General features: G+C 43.5%; 2 protein-coding genes across 9 annotated transcripts; both read left to right on the top strand.

The window, feature by feature from the left end:
* Positions 1–460: 460 nt before the first annotated feature.
* Positions 461–6713, top strand: LOC119124394 (F-actin-capping protein subunit alpha-2-like). The gene is made up of 10 exons (XM_037254320.1): positions 461–589; positions 3785–3848; positions 4206–4257; positions 4393–4456; positions 4880–5086; positions 5294–5373; positions 5457–5535; positions 5608–5679; positions 5786–5848; positions 5961–6713. The coding sequence occupies exons 1-10, from the start codon at positions 551–553 to the stop codon at positions 6099–6101; spliced, it is 861 nt and encodes a 286-aa protein (XP_037110215.1). The 5' UTR covers positions 461–550; the 3' UTR covers positions 6102–6713.
* A 761-nt stretch (positions 6714–7474) lies between these two features.
* LOC119124393 (suppressor of tumorigenicity 7 protein homolog) lies at positions 7475–18301 on the top strand. 8 transcript variants are annotated; one of them, XM_037254312.1, is made up of 16 exons: positions 7475–7706; positions 10812–10847; positions 13292–13374; positions 14517–14676; positions 14832–14886; positions 15275–15390; positions 15466–15541; positions 15742–15896; positions 15984–16081; positions 16178–16307; positions 16578–16650; positions 16990–17092; positions 17169–17319; positions 17476–17568; positions 17638–17780; positions 18118–18301. In XM_037254312.1, exons 2-16 carry the CDS (start codon positions 10826–10828, stop codon positions 18211–18213), a joined length of 1554 nt encoding a protein of 517 aa, XP_037110207.1. In that variant the 5' UTR covers positions 7475–7706; positions 10812–10825; the 3' UTR covers positions 18214–18301. The 8 variants fall into 8 exon arrangements, with proteins under 8 accessions (XP_037110207.1, XP_037110208.1, XP_037110213.1 ...); XM_037254313.1 differs by having other exon boundaries at positions 7475–7703; positions 10808–10847; XM_037254318.1 differs by lacking the exon at positions 10812–10847.
* The last annotated feature ends 511 nt before the right edge of the window (positions 18302–18812 follow it).

Below are 18812 nucleotides of genomic sequence, written 5' to 3' on the forward strand. Positions count from 1 at the left end.
TCTATATTACAACATCCCGTGGGAACAACATATACATCAAACAATACAACTACACCCCCCCCCCCCCAAAAATATAATAATAATAATTGGCTCGGGTAATTCACACATTTCTTTCTATAATACAACACCTACAGTTCACTGACTGATCCGTTGAAGCACGGGAAGGAAGGCAGTTCACCCATTGACTCGTTCGCGAACGGGAAAGTCAGGATTCGTTCCCTCACTGATCCGTTCTCGCGATGAACTGGAAATGCAAATCACTGACTCGTTCACTCACATACCCGTTTAGTTGGTGAACGGGAAATGCAATTCACAACTCGTTCGTGAACGGGAAGTTACGTAATCTTCTTCTTCGTTTTGTTTTACGGCGAGGTGGCACCAGCTTCAATCGGCATTACCGACACCTACTGGCTGAAGCCATATGAATTGAAAAAAGAACGAATCACTTTAGGAAGTGATTCGTTCACTCTCGTTCACTGAAAGGATACGTTCATTCGAACGACTCGTTCACTCACGAGGCAACACTTAGCTGGTAGTGCCGGAAGAAAAGATGGCGGATCAAGACGAGCCGATCAGCAACGAGGAAAGGGTAGGAAGACTTTTTTAATCAGTCAAACAAAACACAATTAGGATTGGACAAGCCATGCCTTTCTCAGGTGGCACTTGACCATGTTTTGGACGTTCTTCGAATGACGACCGTGTTTATTTGACGAGTGGCATTCGCGGGCCTGCCGTCGCCGCCGCCGCTCTTCTTATTTTTAGCTCAACTTCCGCTCATTTTAGCGAAGCTCCAAAAGGAGACTCCTTGTACGGTGTTGGCTGAAAATAGGAGCGGCGTTCGCGTTATAAACTCAGTTGAGAGAACATATAGCGCATTCTTTCGCCGAGCAGAACGCGTCGCTTGTCGTCCGCCCTGGCAAAGTTTTTGCTTCGCCAAAATACCTAGCTCGCGTAGTTTAGCATTTAGCAGCTTGGCGGCTAACAGTTAGCTGGACTAACTAACACGCCCTTCTGCTGTTTTGATGCCTCTTTTCTGATTTATACGCTGTTGACAGTATTTGCAACACAATTTAACATTTCACGTGATATTCGTGTCAAATCAAGGCGCTTGTGCATATAGTAAACAAGTCACGACGTTAAAATGAAGTTGACGGAAAGAGGTGCTTACATGTTCATAATCGAAACAGTGTTTTTATGATCGTATTTACTCATCACCCAATGGATCTGTATTGCTATTTACAAACTGTCCTCTACCTAAACAAATGTTTTATAAAGTGTAATACTCTGTACGTGCTGTAGTATTTGTGTGTTGGATGTGTGCCTTTAATGGGCGTGGCCTAATGAGCTGGAGTCAGGTAGTCTGTTTCTTGTGTCAGATTTATTTTCCCATTTGATATTAGTGTGTTTCAATAAATGGTTGGAAAATGTGTTGCGCTTAACTCTCCTTGCCCAAATGCGGACGCTCGCTCTTTACTAAAGCTTTGGCTCACATTAAAAAAAAGTGACGAGTGGAGGAATAGCCTAGCTTTGGTGACTAGTTTAATTGTTGTCCAGCTTGACCGAGAAAAGCAGCGTGATGTAAGAGTGGTGTGGAAAGCAAGGTGGTAAACTTCTTAAGATGATGCAGTGAAAGGTCTTAATTGTTATTGGCAGAGTTGTAAGTTCGCATCAGCTGCTAACAGCTAGCTGGGTGGGATCATTTTTGTTCGTCACAATGTTCATCTTCAGGCTGAACTGTGGCATCCTTGTTCCGTCATCTGCAATCCGATTTTTCTGAGGAAAATCTCATCGGCCTGAACTAGCTCCAATTTATTAAAAATAATAATAGCAAATGTAAGTAAATCACAACTGGAAAAAGAATAGCTTTCTTTTTGGTGTTTGTTTGTTTGAGCTTCCTGGTGGCTGCAGAAACTAAACCACACACACACACACACACACACACACACACACACACACACACACACACACACACACACACACACACACACACACAGTGCACAACAGGAAACTGGTGAGTCAATCTGTTTGCGCTGTAACATCACTGCATCATAAAGTGACTCGACAGCTACCTGTTAGCGCCCATTCCGAGTATCTAGTTTTTTCTATTGTATACAAATAGTATTGTGTTGTTGCTCATATTGTTGTGTCGTATTTTATTATGGCATATACTGTATTGTGTTTTACTGCCTTGTATACTGACAGGACTGTGGTAGGGAACTTGAACAGAACTAGTCGGGTTAGTCCACCCGGCTCGTTTGAACGCTTTGGCAGGTTTTGATTTAGGAATGTCTTCAAGAATTCCATCAGTGCTGTCGCATCCATGGCGACGCTTTTTTAAAGAAATAGTTTTTACTCAAGTTGTGCTTGCGGAATAACCTGAAGACCCACGTTTGTATGGATTCGCCTAAGAATCCTCTTTGATGCTATTAATATCATCGCAACACGAGGAAACACGGGGCAAAGTGAAAGCACCATTTTTTTTTCTCTCCCTGAAGTCCAGAATTCCTTCTTCGGTATCAGTCGAGCTGCTCAAAATTCATTCTCGGCTAGTTGACAGCCCCCTCGTATCTGTCTCTCCTGTCACTCTGGCAATTTAATATTCATAAATGACTATAAAGCTCCTCCCCATTTCCATCCGCCTTTTCAACCAGATGGGCACAAACCTCAGTTTGATGTCCATTGCTGTCGTGCAGATTCATTTGTTGGATCTGGAAAGGTCTGATAAAGTGCTTTTGATCGAATTATGACAAGCTTTAAGGGTTCAACTTGATTTCAGGTTGTTATTTTGGACTTAATAGTCTAAAATGGTGGACAGGGAACGGCGTCTGCTAGTTGGGGTGTAATATTGAAGTACAACAACAATAATATCAGTCGTTAGCCGTCTTTTTAAGAAAAGTGCAACAAGTTAGTTTTTGCTTTACAAACAGTGTCGCCTCAAAGCAAGAATGTTCCGGGAATGCCTGTCGACGTTTTCATGTTGCCGCTTGTGTGCGCGTTCTCTGAAGGTTTCTCAAAAGCTTCACTTCATTTGGGCCCGCTTCCGAAATACGGTGCTTAGTAGGTAGAGCAGGTTGTCCGGCGACCGAAGTCTCCGCGGTTCAATTCCCGTCAACAACTGCGGTTGAAGTGTCTTTTGGCAAGACAGCGCACCATACATTCTCTCCAGGTCGGCATTGTAAATGACAAACTGGTTTCAATTGCCTTGCTTGATTGAGCAAAGGAAATGACTTAACACCTTATTGGAAAAAAAGAGAGAGAAGAGAGAAGTAGTTGGGTATCGCATAATATTTTCCTTGATGCAGTGCATGAAATGATACCTTCTGGATATTCGATTCTAAAGAGATTGGATAGTGACACGCACACACACACACTGCTAATACGTGCCCCCAGGACACGCACACTAACACACACACCTTCCTCCCCCCCTCCGTTCATCGACATGCGAGAACCTGGCCGAGCCGTCGGGCGCCGCCAACGAATCTGGCACGTCTTCCTCGGGAAATTTTCATGTCCTTATATGGTCGAGAGCTATAGGAGGGGGTGGACGCTGTTGTCGCCTTGTCATGTGACCTAGAAACAGGAAGTGTGGAGCAAAAGCGGCAAGAGAGAAATGTAAGAGAAATCCTGCGGGTCTCGACATGCCCGTTGTGCATTAAGTTCTTCCCTTATTCAGTTCCTCATTTATTCATTCATTTATTTATTTCACCGCGAAAAAAAATGGATGCGGACTTTGTGTAAGAGTTCATGTATGAATGTAAATGTCTATTTTGTGTCTCGCCCCCAGTTGCGCATAGCAGCTGAATTCATCATTCACGCCCCACCAGGAGAGTTCAACGAAGTTTTCAACGGTGAGTTACACGCTTTGACTCTCAACCCAGTTGGCTTGTGAAGAGCTGCGATTAATGCCTTGGTGTTTGGGATCAATGGTAAGCTTAGCCTGAAGAGACAGGCACAAGTGTCATTAAAGCTTCATCCCACCACGATAAGCGCCCGCAGGGGGGGGGGGGATGTTGATTCCCCTCTTATCTCCCCTTGACAGACACGCACAACTCGAAACTCTTGAATGCAATCAATCCCCTGTCGCCACTTTGTCCCGCGTGATGTTTACGGGATTTTACAGCCCCTTCCAGCCTGTTCATTTGCTCGCGTTGACTCTCACTCTCTCCTCCACTAATCCCTCCTTGTGTCCTTTGCCATGTTTGTAGATGTGCGATTGCTGCTGGACAATGACAATCTCCTCAAGGAAGGCGCATCTCAGTAAGTGGCTTGGCAGGGAGCGGAGCTTGCGGGATGGGCGGAAAGTGTTATTCTGTCATTCTGAAAAATCGACAATTGCAAAGTCGACTTACTCGTTTTTATTCATTCGTTTATTTCCTCCTCCTCCCTTTGCAGTGCGTTTGCGCAGTACAACTTGGACCAGTTTACCCCGGTGAAAATTGAGGGCTACGATGACCAGGTGACTTACTTCAACACATACTCTTCATCCAATCCCTTTCGTGGCCTGAACCCTTCTCAACGCGGACCGCTTGAATCACGCATTTGATGACGCTTGTGGAGTCGAGGCTGAAGAAATGCGCGGCAATGATTGCAGAGCGTTACGTCGATATGTCATCATGTCAGCGTCGCTACTTAGTCCACGCGTTAATTCCCCCGCCGCCCGCCCGCCTTCCCTGCAGAATCGCTCGAGTGTTGATGCACATGAGACGTGATGAGGATGCGCTTAACTCTCACTTTGCACTCGTTCATATCAGCCACGTCTTCAGCTACGCTTTTCTTTTGAGAGATTTTTTTTTTTTTTGTTCGAGAAAAAATAAATCATGTATATTGTTTGAGGAAAAGACTTGTGTGTTGTAGTTGCTAACATTGTCCTCTGCGGCAGGTCTTAATCACAGAGCACGGGGATCTGGGGAACGGCCGTGTCCTGGACCCCAAGAACAAGATCTCCTTCTCCTTCGACCACCTGAGGAAGGAGGCCAGCGACCCCCGGCGTCACGATGTGGACGTCTCCATGGAGGAGTGGAGGAGCGCCGTGGACGCCGCCGTCAGGGCTTATGTCAAGGAGCATTACCCCAACGGAGTCTGCACCGTACGCTCTTTGTTTATTGAGACTCAAGAACTTGCTTTTATTTGTTTTCCGCATGTTGGCTTTAAGGACACTTGATTGGACAATATGTTCCCCCAAAAATCTGGGAACTGAGAGCTTTTGCCGCTTTCTCAAAATAGTTCAGATGCATTTTTCAGACATTCAGCCATATTGTTTCCAAATATACAACGTTATCTTTTCTTTCCTCAGATTTACGGCAAAAACATTGACGGACATCAGACCATCATCGTGTGCGTCGAGTGCCATCAGTTTCAACCCAAAAACTTTTGGTACTTTTATTTACTCACTTGCAGTTGGAGCCAGTCAGTCCCATGTGTCATTTTTTTTCTCCTCTCTGGCTTTCTGTGCTCAGGAATGGACGCTGGAGGTCCGAATGGAAATTTAACATCTCTCCATCCTCCACCGAGGTAGCAGGAATCATGAAAATTCAGGTAACTGGACTAGTCCGCTATGGTCACTGGCACTCTGGCGCCCCCTAACGGTGGCTTTGTTCGTCCACTCAGGTTCATTACTACGAGGACGGCAACGTTCAGCTGGTGAGCCACAAGGAGGTGAAGGAGTCCATGTCCATTTCTGTGAGTACCACCTTCTGCTTCCCCATCTCTTACACCAAGTACTGACTCCTTATTTAATGTATATATATAAAAAAGTAATTATCTATATCCAATTATTTCCTTCTAGAATGAGGTCACAACAGCAGAAAGGTTTGTCAAGATCATGGCGGCCGCAGAGAGCGAATATCAGGTACGTGATCACACTGCGACTCACCACGTGCAGCTCAAAATGTATATGTAGTTGGCCTTTGACCCTATTATTAGTATTAGTATTATTAGTGTTTTGCTGTCGTCCTGCACAGACGGCCATTAATGAAAACTATCAGACCATGTCGGACACTACCTTCAAAGCCTTACGCCGCCAACTTCCTGTGACGCGCACCAAGATCGACTGGAACAAGATTTTGAGCTACAAGCTCGGCAAGGAGATGCAGAATGCTTAAAAAAAAAAAAAAAAAACTAACTGCCCCCTTTGTCTCTAACACACACACACACACCAACATGCACACAAGAACAAACAATGTTGCATGACTGGATAGCTGTATTTGTACAAAAAAAATAGAGACGACAAAGAAGATGCAAGATGTCGAATTAACTCATTGGGTGTCTCCTTTTATTGATGTTTCTTTTATACACACACGCACACACACGCACACACACTCCTCCCTGCTATATCAGACATTATTTTGAAAGATATATACTTGACATAGGAAAGAAAGTTAACAAGGCAGCAGGCAAAATGTATGCAAAAATACAATTATTTGTAGTTAATTTCCAGAAAAATAATTATTGTGATTATTGGCAAAACATTTTTCCCCTTTTTATGGCGGGGGTGGGGCATTTTCCACTGCTTGTCACATTTTCCTCTCTCCTGACCGACTGAACGGCCTCATCTGTTTCCAACCGCCCGACAAGCTTGACTAACCCGGTCGCCCGCTGCAACTAATATCGAACGTTACGATAAAGACAAGTTAAAAAAGAGAAAAAAAAGGATCATTTTCTCCTCCTGTGCTTATTTTTACTTGACAAAACCTGTATTCTATGCCAATTAAAAACAACAACGACGAGACACTGTAATATATATACCTGTATGAAACATCCTGTCAGTTTGGTGGTTATTTCCATGACATCCATTGTAACTCGGTCACAGTTATGTTGCATTAAATAACAAATTTTCTATCCAAAGAGTCTTTGAATTTATGTTGTTTTCTATAAGTGAAGATATATATATATATATATATATATATTTATTTTTTATTATTTTTTATTTTTAATGGGACAATGTGAAATATAAATATTTAGTTTCCTATAATGCAAATGTCCTTTTTGGTGTTATAATTAAAAGTATTTGATAATATTAGCAATGAGAGTAAAAGTAAAACGGAAATTTGACATATTTAAGTTTTATTTTTTTTACTGCTGGTAACGTTCAATGTTTTATGTTACAAAAAATGTGATTAAAAAAATCAAAGGATCAAGTTTAGTTGTAAACAGGCTACATTGGAAATTAACACCAAGGGTCTTTCAACGATCCTGTTGTTTTTTGTCTTTAATTTATGTTTCTTTAACGTTCGTCACCTTCCTAAATTGGCCCAATTCATTTTTTTTCAATTCATAAAAGCTGAAACAAATCCTGATTACAATTTAATTTCAGGGGTATGCGGGGAATGTAGTCGATTTTCGATGTTTTAGGCCTAATCTATATTATTCTGCTGAAAGGGTGACGATATTTACGTTTTACGCCGATAAAAGTCTGTATGTTGTGTTACAAGGACGCCCACAGCGACACCGTAAGGCGGGCGGAGCTAACCAACCGGCCGTCCGTCCACATTGGCTTGGCTGCCTTACTGACTGTTGCTAGCTCGGCTAACGTTAGCCTGCCTCTTCCAGCGAAGTGCGAACACTCCACAGACAGACACGTCGCCCAGCATCCACGCCGCGAGACTACTGGGCACATGTTGGGACCCTCCGGAGCCACCACTCGGGGGGAAGAAATGCTAGCCACGAATAGGCATCTGAGCACCGCGCACTGAAGAAAAAAAAAAGAGGTGAGCGCTTTAAATAACCCTCCCTTTTACCACACCGCCGCCAGTATTTTAACGCCTCCACTGGTTTACAATTTAAAAATAAATAAAGTTCATTAGCCGGCTAGCTGGCTAACCTAAGTTTAAATGGTCACGGAGTAGCGCCGACTACATTTTAAAATGTTGCATGTGGATGGTACATAAAAAGGTGTATTAAATGTACTTTTATGTGCTGGCTTAGTACACAGTGTACAGTGTCAAACTTGACAGCTGCTGTCTCAACATTCTGACCATCTCGTGTAGCTAAAATAAGCTAAATGGCTAAGCAATTTGCTCACATTCAGGGGACAACAGTTGTGAAATAATGAAAATGGTCCTCTGTAGTGATGTACAGTAATATTTTTTTTAAAGATTTTATTTCAGTCCTTTTCCCCCCCAAACGACCAACTGTAAAAGCAGAGGTGGCAAAGGTAATCAAATAGTAAGGATACTCGTGTCACGCAACTTATAAGTTACTAAAAAAGTACAACTCCTGAAATGTACTAAAATAGGAATAGAAAGCACGCATTGTTTTCAAACGTAAGGAGGAACAGTCCAGTCATCAGGAAAATAAATACTTTTAGTACATAACAAAGTATTTGTACTTTGTTCTTCCCACCTATGTGTAAAAGCAACAAAACTTTGATTTGCATTTCCACTCTTTTTTTTTTTTTTTACATTCTCATTGGTCATACGTGTAAAATAAGTTAACCATTTTAGTTTTAAGGCAATGTGTCTTAATTTCAGTAATGTGTCTCGCATTTTTTTCATTGAACAGTACTGCAAGTGAAAAATAAGTACATTCATTTAAAAAAAAAAAAAAAAAAAATTCTGTATGGCAAATTTATGGAAGTGGACGGTTGTGTTGAACTTCTTGAACTTTCACTTCCTTGTCATTAGGGTCATTTACTTTCACACCTTAGTGTAGAACCCTCTCTTTCTTTACTGTAACACATTTTTCAGAAATCGTCTTGGCGCCGTGAACCTTTTTTGTTGGCATCTTGTGGTCAAAGTGTGTCTTTGCTGACGTGTGCTGCTTTTACATGGTTGCGAATATTTGACCTCATTTGCGAAAAGCACAATGACAACAATTTAGGGATTTTTTTCCATTGAATTATTTTTTTTATGTTTTTGGTCACACATTTTGCAATTTTTCCAGTGTAGCCCGCCAGCAGGTTTGATCAATTAAATTTTATTTTTCTAAAACCCATGATGTACTTACGAGGTCTTATTTTAAGGCCGTCTTTGCCTAACTTGACCTGGGTGGTTGGTCTACTTTACCTCCTAAAATTTTGGATATCAGAGACCGCTAACATTTCTCAGGTCCCCCCAAACTGTCACGTCAGAGCCGTAACCGACGACGTTCTTCCTCCCGCCATCTCCTCATCTTGCCTCTCGTGCTTTTCAGTTGCCTGGCAACTGCTAGCTAGCGTGTGATGTTAGTGTGGGTGAGGGGGGGGTTTACGGCATGTGCATTGTTCCCAAGTCTTTTTAACGGCTTACGCGTGAGGCACTTTTACACACCGTGTGCATGCAGCTCCTTCAGTGGCTGACATAATTAGCGGCGCTAATTACAGTTATACGTGTCAGCATGTTATTAGCTACGTTTAGAGCGGGCCATGCAAGTCTGTCTTGTTACAGTTGCCTTCTGAGTTTTGTTGAAAATTCACTTTCACTCTTAAGAGTTTTGTGGGCATGTTCATTAGGAGTAGACTCACAAAAATGTCCCTGAAAAGACCGGAAGTCTTCCATTTTAGGCCCATCCTGGTCATTTTCCAGTTAAGTGCTTAATGACGCAGAAGTGTAATTGGCGTGCACAATTGTTTATGCCGGTTGTCGGAAAATGATGTCTCAGTTGTCTCTACAGAGCTCACAGTACTGGTGTTAGGCCACAAGGGGCACAAGTTCCAAAAATTGCTTCAAGTGTATGCTCTTCCTCTTTGGGGAGGGAGCTCTGGTGTAATTAAATGCAACCCCAGAGGCATTTTGGCCCCAGCCATATGAAGCGTGACTCTTGACTCATTTATTCACTTTGCAACATGGAATTTTGTTGATGTGTCGAATATGAAAGGACCAACAAAAAAACTGAAGTCGCTACGCAAGAAAAGAAACGGGAAATCCATCGCTTTGGTTGGAAGTTCAGCTCACAAAACTGGTTCCACACACGGAAGCTGCTAATCATGTCTGTCACGAGTAGACCAACAATAACTCAATTTTCAAAGTTGGGTGTCCGACAAATGCAAACTCCTTCCACAGATTCTTCAGACTGCTACTAAATTTGAAGCATGTATACTACAGACCGATAGGGGGCGCAAGAAGACAAAATGGTGCCAACGACTGTTGTCATTTTGGTTGATATGATCTCCGTTTAGCGATTGAAAATGTGAACATTTGTAAACCACTTTGAAAACCGTTTCTGGAAAAAAAAATCTTTTACGTTTACATTATTCCTATTGCGATCGGCTTGACGTGCTTTGCAGATGGATCCTTTAATAATTCCTTGATGGTCGTCCATTGTGACATCAGTGCTCATTTCTTGTCCGTTCACATCTTTCCATTTACCCTTCATGCCTCTGTCCCGTCTTGCTCGCTCCCTCCCTCCCTCTTTCCATCATCCATCCATCCGTCCGTCCGTCCCAGCCGTGACGTCACACGTGTGTCGTGTGTCTATTGTCTGACTGAAGGCGTCTATCCCCGGGTCTTTCTTCCTTCATAGCCCCCCCCCCCCCCACCCCTCCTCCTTTCCCTCCCACGATCCCCCTCTTCCGTAGAGGGGGGCAATGACAACACAAAAGCAAAAAGGATGGACGCGAGCGAGCAAGCGAGCGGGAGGCGCCATGCCAGCCGCTAACTGGATCTGACCGGGGCTGAGGAGTGTCGGCGTTAAAGGCGTTTGTGAAGCTCCACCGGGCCTCTTTTGTATTTTTTGGCGTCCGGGACGTTTTACGCGTCTGGCGGGCGGCTGCATTGTGTTTCTTTGATGACCCCTGCTGTGTAGCTGCCTGCTCACCACCACCTCCTCCCCTCCTCTCTCTGTCATCGCCCCCCCCTTCCTCTCCTCCTCCTCATCCTCCTTTCTCTCCATCACAGCTCCCGATCCAGCCATGTTCGGCACAGAGTCGTCACGTAAGTACCGCCGCCGTCCGTCCGTCCTGCCTCTCGTACGTGTTGGAAGCAATGGGAGGAAAACCGCGATTGCATCTCGCTATCCATCCGTCTGTCGTGCATCTCCTCTTCCCCCTTTTCCTCTTCCTGTTGTTGCTGGTGGTACAAATCCGGGATCTACCATTTTAGCCCCACAAGCTAGCCGGTGGTCCCGCCGAGGTTTGCCTCGCATTCTCCTACTTGCCGTCTGCGCTGTGCGTGTGCGCGATGGGAAAGATGTCGGAAAATTGATGCCGTGGCCTCCCGTTGAAACACTTTTCGTATTTTGCAATGCAAACTTATTGTCATTGTGGTGACGATGAGCCTTTTCGTGTTGCGCTTTTCAAAAGAAAAAATTCCTGTGGAACCTATCTTTAGATACTTTCTGAAAAACTCAAGCTATCTGCTTTATTTTTCTGATCCTCTACATAGTAATGAGACAGGATTGCTGTCTGTTTGGAACGGCCATGTGTACTACGCACCCAAAATTTTGAAATTTGGATGACGGGCGGGTTCTGTAATTTTTTTTGTGTATGTAGGAAAGAATTTTTTTCTGCGATATCACCTGTAGTAAATCCCTTTTTGTTTTGTCTGCTACTCAGGGAAGCCCTTCTCTAATTAGCTGACAAGTTGCAGTTAAACATAATCATCAATAAGCAGCTTGGCGTTCTCTAGACACATGCGTCCAAATTCCTGTGTCACGACCTCAAAACTTGACTTAATAGGGGAACTCGCGTCAGAAATTTTCTTAGTAACAAAATGATCTTTTGTCTAAACTAGTCTAAACAGGCTAATGTGATTAATTGCATTTGCGGAGTGAGACTTAAATGGAATAATTCAGCGATGTACAAAAGCATCATTTTGGGAGAACATTTTTGAGACTGAGATTGAATGATCTGAAAGTCAACACAAACTAGCCCCTAATGTTCAGGCACTGTTTTTGGTTTTTCTTCTCTGGGACCTCATGATTGGTCCCTCATTGTTTTGATAACGTCGTTTCATAGCCTGAAGATAACAAATAGTTCAAAACAGGTTTAAAAACTGTATTTTGATCGAGCAAACATCTCCAAACCGGTTTGAAAAAAAGATTAAATATCCTTGACTTGAAGTGAGCAGTGTGTTTATTTTTGACAGCTCGTTAGCCCGCAACGTGAACGGCTCGCTAGCTGTTACAATAAATGTGATTTTCACAATCAATGTTTGATTGGCAGCCGCTCGTGACAGGGAGACACTCGTCCCACGTCATGGTCAAAAGGAAAGACAATCGCTCCAGGTTGTCCGCCATTGGCTAGCATCATGACAGTGAACGGGCTGTCTCTGTTGCCATGGTAACAAACTCCTTGAATTGAAAAAATAAATTAGAGAGTGGAGAGAAAAAAAAAGAAAAAAAAAAGTCAAAACAGCCCAGAGAGAGAGAGATCGTGTTTCTGTGGTAACTGCTGACTCGGGCTATTTTTGTCTTGTGCGCTTCAAGCGCAGCGAGCCACGGAGAAAGAGGAGGAGCACTAATGTATGGATTGGATATTAATAAAACAAAACCAAGCGGCCTGATGACTGAATAACATGAAGCCATATTGTCTTGAAAATAAAACGACAAAAATTAACATTGCCAAATGAAATTGAATATTTATTTTTTTAAATTAATTTATATGTTATGAATATTACATTTTGTTATTGTAAGAATGAGCAAATGGACTTGATTCGTAGGAACAATCATGCTTTGGCCATAGTCATTTTTGAACAACTTTTGTGAGCAAATTAATTTAGATCCTACATTGTTACATTTGAATGCATCTGTTTGTGACGTTGAGTGGGAGAGTCAACTGCCGCGTTAGCTTCTCGCGCCAGCCGCCATAAGGTCTTCACTTGAGATCAAAATGTTTTACGACTGACTTATATTTAAATGAAAATTGTTTGGGGAGTTTTTAATTGTAGCATGGTGACGCTAGAGTAGCGTTAGGCAAATCGATTGACTGTGAGGTCGGAAGAGGATGAAGAGTCAGCAGCAGCAGCAGTAGTGGTCGTCAATGGGTTCATTCTGAAAAAGACGAGAGGCTCCACTCCACTCAATGGCCAAGCAGCTGCGTTCTGTTTGCACACGTGTCAACCGGGCTGGCCCGCCGCTCATCTGAGTGCCGCCTTTGTCCCAACTACGCTCGCCGCCGCTTGATGGATGACAAAGCATCCACTCTAAACGCCATCTTAGAGATGTAAATCAAATACTAAAGTCAAGTATTGCCGATGGGATAGGTAGACGGACCGTTTCAAAAGTGCAGTTTTAATATTTTAAATGCTTAAAGACCAAACATAGAAACAAGATGTGCTGTAATTGGATGTTGCCCACAATAAATAACTTTTTATCATTTTTTTTTTCATTTTTTTTTTATTGTGCTTATCCGCCATCTTTCTGTCTTGTCTCTCTGCAGTAAGCATGTTTCTCAACACCCTGACACCCAAGTTCTACGTGGCTCTGACGGGCACCTCCTCCCTCATATCAGGACTCATTTTGGTAAGAGCGCAATTTTTCTTTTCACGTCGCAGTCACCTTTTAAAACCATAACTCAAAATATCCCACCTGTCCCGTTTGTCCCTGTTGGGTATGCTCACAGGAGGCGGTGCTAAACACTCTGCTGTCTGTTGATTGGTTGATTTGAGAACGAATGGCATGAAAAGCAAAAAGCAGCGAGTTAAGCCATTGCAAGTTGCAACCAGTTAACGAACTTGCCAATATTAACTGGCAGTCAGTTGACGACAAATCTGCTCGTTCTTATTTGCCTCTTGGGTTTCTGTGTGGCCGTGCGGCTTTAAAATAGCTCATCTGTTAATTAGGCTCATTTGTTCCCTGCAGGCTGCTCGGGTTCGCCCGCGCTCGAACTGAGACAATTCATGAAGGTTGTAATTCCGCTTAAGCGTGAGCGGACAGGTGGCGGATTTGACACCAAATTGGCGCTTATTAGCCAATGTTCTCTTTAAACCACGCTAACACACAGAAATTTGTTTTAAATTGATTTGGGTTATAGCCCAACCCCAGTCTTATATTTCATGTTGAGCCATAAAGAAGTGTTTATGTTTGCATTTTGCAACAAGGGTGCACTTAGGGTAAAGTGCTTGAGCGCTCGTTGCTATTAACATTAGCTTGTAGCATCCTCGCATCCAGACGTTCCCTTAATGGACTTCGTGTTGCGCTACAACTCCACACATCTAATTGAACTCCACCTCGTGTTGAGGCCAACATTCCAATGCATGAGTGGGCCACATGTTTGTTTTTTTTCTTAAATGGACGGAGGCAGCTCATTTGTAGATGAGGTAATAAAAAAATGGTTAAAGATAAATTAGCAAACTTTTTAATAAAATACATTTAAAAAAAACACAGTACATTTAAATACTATTTGCTAATTAAGAGTGTGGTATCAATGGCTTAAAATGAATTATTGCATTTTAATTGACCAATTTTAGGGGCAGAGGGCCAAATTTCTGTAATATATATTGCAAGCAAGTGGTGGCACTTGGAGAGTCTTGTATTATTCTTTTTTTTACTTGGTGTAAAAAGTTCTCGGCAGGACTCTTGATAATGCACTGTAATGTTTTGTCGGGCCGGATTAAATATTGAAGAGCCCTGTTCTAATGGTGGCTGCTTCTCCTTCACTCCAGATCTTCGAGTGGTGGTACTTCAGGAAGTACGGCACTTCCTTCATCGAGCAGGTGTCTGTGAGCCACCTGCGCCCCCTGCTGGGTGGCGTGGACAGCAGTTCCCCTAGCAATTCCAGCGCCAGCAACGGCGAGGCTGACTCCAGTCGGCAAAATGTGTCGGGTGAGTAGCCGGGACCTGAATTTATGACACATCATTTTTATTTTTATTTACTTGATATTCTAGTTTCCAAAACCAATCTAAAGTTCCTTTATACTTTATCTGCTATTTCTCCACTCACCCAAAAGTAAGATTTGTTTTTTTTTTCTCATCCGCAGAATGTAAAGTTTGGAGAAACCCGCTGAATTTATTCCGAGGAGCCGAGTACAATCGGTGAGTGACTGCGGTGAAAACATTTCACATCTGCTGTTGGTCTCTTTCTCTGACATTCGTTCTTTCTTTGTTGTCTCTTTCATGTTCATTCTTCGCCGGCATTCCTCCTCCTCCATGCCTTTGAAACGTTCCCTCTAATCGCGCTTGCTCATTTTTATTCTCTGCTGGTTTCCCTCCTCCTCTTTTATCTTCCAATGTCTCCATCTTCTTTTGTTCTCTCTGCTTCTTTCACGTTATATGGCCAAAAGTATCGGGACACTGTTTAGGATTGCATGCCAAGAAATCATCAACCACAAACTAGAATCGCAATATGGCTTACAGATGATTTGATTTCAGAAAAATGTACCGTCCAATTGTGATGTTCTGAGCGTGTCGCCACGTTCCTCAGGTACACGTGGGTGACGGGCCGAGAGCCGCTGACGTACTACGACATGAACCTGTCAGCGCAGGACCACCAAACCTTCTTCACCTGCGACTCGGACCACCTGCGGCCCGCCGACGCCAGTAAGTTCCACTTCTTTCTAGTGGGCCTTTCCCAACGTTCCTGCCGCTAAAACTCTATATTGTGTTTCTTTGCAGTCATGCAGAAGGCATGGAGGGAGAGAAACCCTCAAGCACGCATCTCGGCTGCACACGAAGCTCTGGAGCTGGAAGAGTACGTAACAATTTTCTTACTTCAAAAACAAAGGTCTGAGTGAAGAGAGCATTTAAGTTTCTTCAATATACTTCCTAAAAATAATTATGCTTCATAATGACAATGGTAGTGGTTGAAGCACGTAACCTTGCGGGACTCCACCCCTAACATTCAGCTGCTACAAAATGCTACTTTGAGCTAGACGCATTGTTACGCCACAGCTGCGCGACGGCGTACATCCTGCTGGCCGAGGAGGAGGCCACCACCATCATGGAGGCCGAGCGCTTGTTCAAGCAGGCGCTGAAAGCCGGCGAGGGATGCTACCGCCGCAGCCAGCAGCTACAGCACCACGGTACGCAGTACGAGGCCCAGCACAGTGAGTAGCCACACTCTTGGAAATAATAAAATTAAAACATTTACAATAGAGATGTCCCTTGTAACATGGAAGTGTTTTTTTCCTCAGGAAGAGACACCAACGTGTTGGTGTACATCAAGAGGAGACTGGCCATGTGCTCCAGAAAGCTTGGCCGGACGAGAGAGGCGGTGAAGATGATGAGAGATGTAAGTCACGAACGGCTACACAGATGCACTAATCTCCCTCGTTGTGTGGTTGCTGGATGTGTGTCGCCCCCTGTCTGCTATTACATGTAACAACAGTTGTGTGTTTTCCAGTTAATGAAGGAGTTCCCTCTCCTCAGTATGTTCAACATCCACGAAAACCTGCTGGAGTCGCTGCTGGAGCTGCAAAACTACGCCGACGTGCAGGCCGTACTGGCCAAGTACGACGGTATGACCACACATACACGCACACGCACACACACACACACACACACACACACACACACACACACACACACACACACACACACACACACACACGTGTGCGAGTCACTACACAAGTTAATTGGATCTTCTCTCATGAACTAATGAACAAATATACTGTACACTTTTAAGTAAATAAGTGAAATTGACACCCTTTAATCTGTCACTGCATCCAAAGTAGTAATTGACTTTATTTTTTTGTGTTGTCATTTTGTGTGGTGTATGTGTGTGACAGATATTAGCTTACCCAAATCTGCAACGATATGCTACACAGCAGCTTTGCTCAAAGCCAGAGCCGTGTCAGACAAGTGAGTTGCGCCTCTCGACGGTACACTGCACACGACACAGCAACACAGTGGCGACTCCGCACATCAACAACACAACAGGCAATGCTACACTTAACAATGTCACACCACAATGAACACACACACACGATATAACTAGGAAGTCAGACTGAAATTAAATGACGTGACACGAAACTATTACACTCCCCTACATGAAACAAGCAGTGCATTGCATGCTTGAAAATTCTAGCACAAGCTGTTAATTGACACAAATTAAAAACAGGGATGTGACACCACACGCTTGACACTTAACTACACGACATGACACTGAATGACACTTCTTGTATGCGTGCATCCATTCAGATTCTCTCCAGAGGCAGCGTCTCGACGAGGTTTAAGCACGGCAGAGATGAATGCAGTAGAAGCAATTCACAGAGCTGTGGAGTTCAACCCGCACGTTCCCAAAGTCAGTGTTACGACGCCGACGCGTGTCAACGGTCACGTGACTGGTTGTTCTCAACTCGACCGTGTGACTCCCTCAGTACCTTCTGGAGATGAAGAGTCTGATCCTTCCTCCGGAGCACATCCTCAAGCGAGGAGACAGCGAGGCTATCGCGTACGCCTTCTTCCACCTGCAGCATTGGAAGCGTGTCGAGGGAGCGCTCAATTTACTGCACTGCACCTGGGAGGGCAGTAAGTCTCTCACGCACACGTACAGTCCGCCAAGTTTTTTTTATTGCTTCACCTTTCTACATTTTCATATGTTATGTCCTTATTACAAAATGGATTAACATTTAGTGGGATTCCGGTTGCGGCATTTGAACTCATTAGATGTTTCCCTGTGCGTAGCATTCAGAATGATCCCGTATCCTTTGGAGAAAGGTCATCTCTTCTATCCTTATCCCATCTGCACAGAGACAGCAGACAGAGAGCTGCTACCCAGTAAGACACACACACACACACACATTTTTAAAAAAATATATAACTAACATTGTGCTTGTGCGTGTAAAGCAGTGTTCCACGAGGTGTCGGTATACCCCAAGAAGGAGCTCCCCTTCTTCATCCTCTTCACAGCCGGCCTCTGCTCCTTCACCGCCATGCTGGCTCTGCTCACGCATCAGTTCCCGGAACTCATGGGCGTCTTTGCCAAAGCGGTTAGCACACACACACACACACACACACACGATGTGTCACCCATATTAATAATCCATGAACAGAAATTGCCATTGGAAATGTTGTAAATAAAAATATTGTTTTCCTTGCTTAAAGTGTGCCCATAAAATAAAATGTCGATTTACTTGTTCACTGAGATGGATGTTTACAATGGACTGTAATGACTAACAGATCCCTATAGATGGCAGCGTTGCCCCGTGTTGGATTTGGGGAGACTTTTCTTGTAAAATTACGATTTTATTTCTGTCCTACTGTACCTTTGTTCCTGAAAGAATCCAAAGTATTTTTCTAGTCAATTTCCCGCTTGTGTGTTTACAGTTCCTGAGCACGCTGTTTGCGCCGCTCAACTTCATCATGGAGAAGGTGGAGAGCATCCTGCCGTCCAGCCTTTGGCACCAGCTCACACGCATCTGACAAACTTGACTGGTTTTGTTTTTTTTGTTTTGTTTATTTTTGGATTATTTAAAAAATTCTTTGTTGTACAAAAAAACAAGTTGCCATCATTAAAAAAAAAAAGAAAAAAAAAACACAATACAGTGTTCCCTCGCTATATCGTGGTGCAACATACAAACGTGGTGAGTAAATTCAAACATTAAATTTTGAGACCAAAATGCGATATGAAATACTGTGTTTTGACACAAAAATGATACTGTAGGGGGAACGATATCAATTATTGCCTCACAGCAGTTAATCATCCACTAGGAGGCGACACTTGTCCACGTAGTGCTCACATAACTGCTGCTGCTTGGAAATTCTAGAATTTAATTCAAAATCTTCAATTATTGATTATTAATAATGATTTTTAAATTGAATTGTCTCTTTTGACACTCACTGAGTCCCTATCCCCCACAAACTGACTGATTTTTCCAACCCTAAGCAGGTGCTTAGTTCATTTGTATCTCGGGTCAGCTCTTGTGGCTGATGCTTTCATACATTGTACAAAACCCGCTCACCGACATTCCTAAGATTTGTCAGTTTGATTGACAGGCTCATCTGACAGGCGCCCAGAGCAT

The sequence above is a fragment of the Syngnathus acus genome, chromosome 6 (assembly GCF_901709675.1).
Source record: "Syngnathus acus chromosome 6, fSynAcu1.2, whole genome shotgun sequence".
NCBI lineage: Eukaryota > Metazoa > Chordata > Actinopteri > Syngnathiformes > Syngnathidae > Syngnathus > Syngnathus acus.

Coding starts and splice junctions, on each gene's coding strand:
- LOC119124394 (XM_037254320.1), top strand. CDS start 551: ATGGCGGATCAAGACGAGCCGATCAGCAACGAGGAAAGG. Junction 5,374..5,456: donor TTTCAACCCAAAAACTTTTG/GTACTTTTATTT, acceptor TTCTGTGCTCAG/GAATGGACGCTGGAGGTCCG. Junction 5,536..5,607: donor CAGGAATCATGAAAATTCAG/GTAACTGGACTA, acceptor TCGTCCACTCAG/GTTCATTACTACGAGGACGG.
- LOC119124393 (XM_037254312.1), top strand. CDS start 10,826: ATGTTCGGCACAGAGTCGTCAC. Junction 14,677..14,831: donor CAGTCGGCAAAATGTGTCGG/GTGAGTAGCCGG, acceptor TCTCATCCGCAG/AATGTAAAGTTTGGAGAAAC. Junction 16,308..16,577: donor CGTACTGGCCAAGTACGACG/GTATGACCACAC, acceptor TGTGTGTGACAG/ATATTAGCTTACCCAAATCT.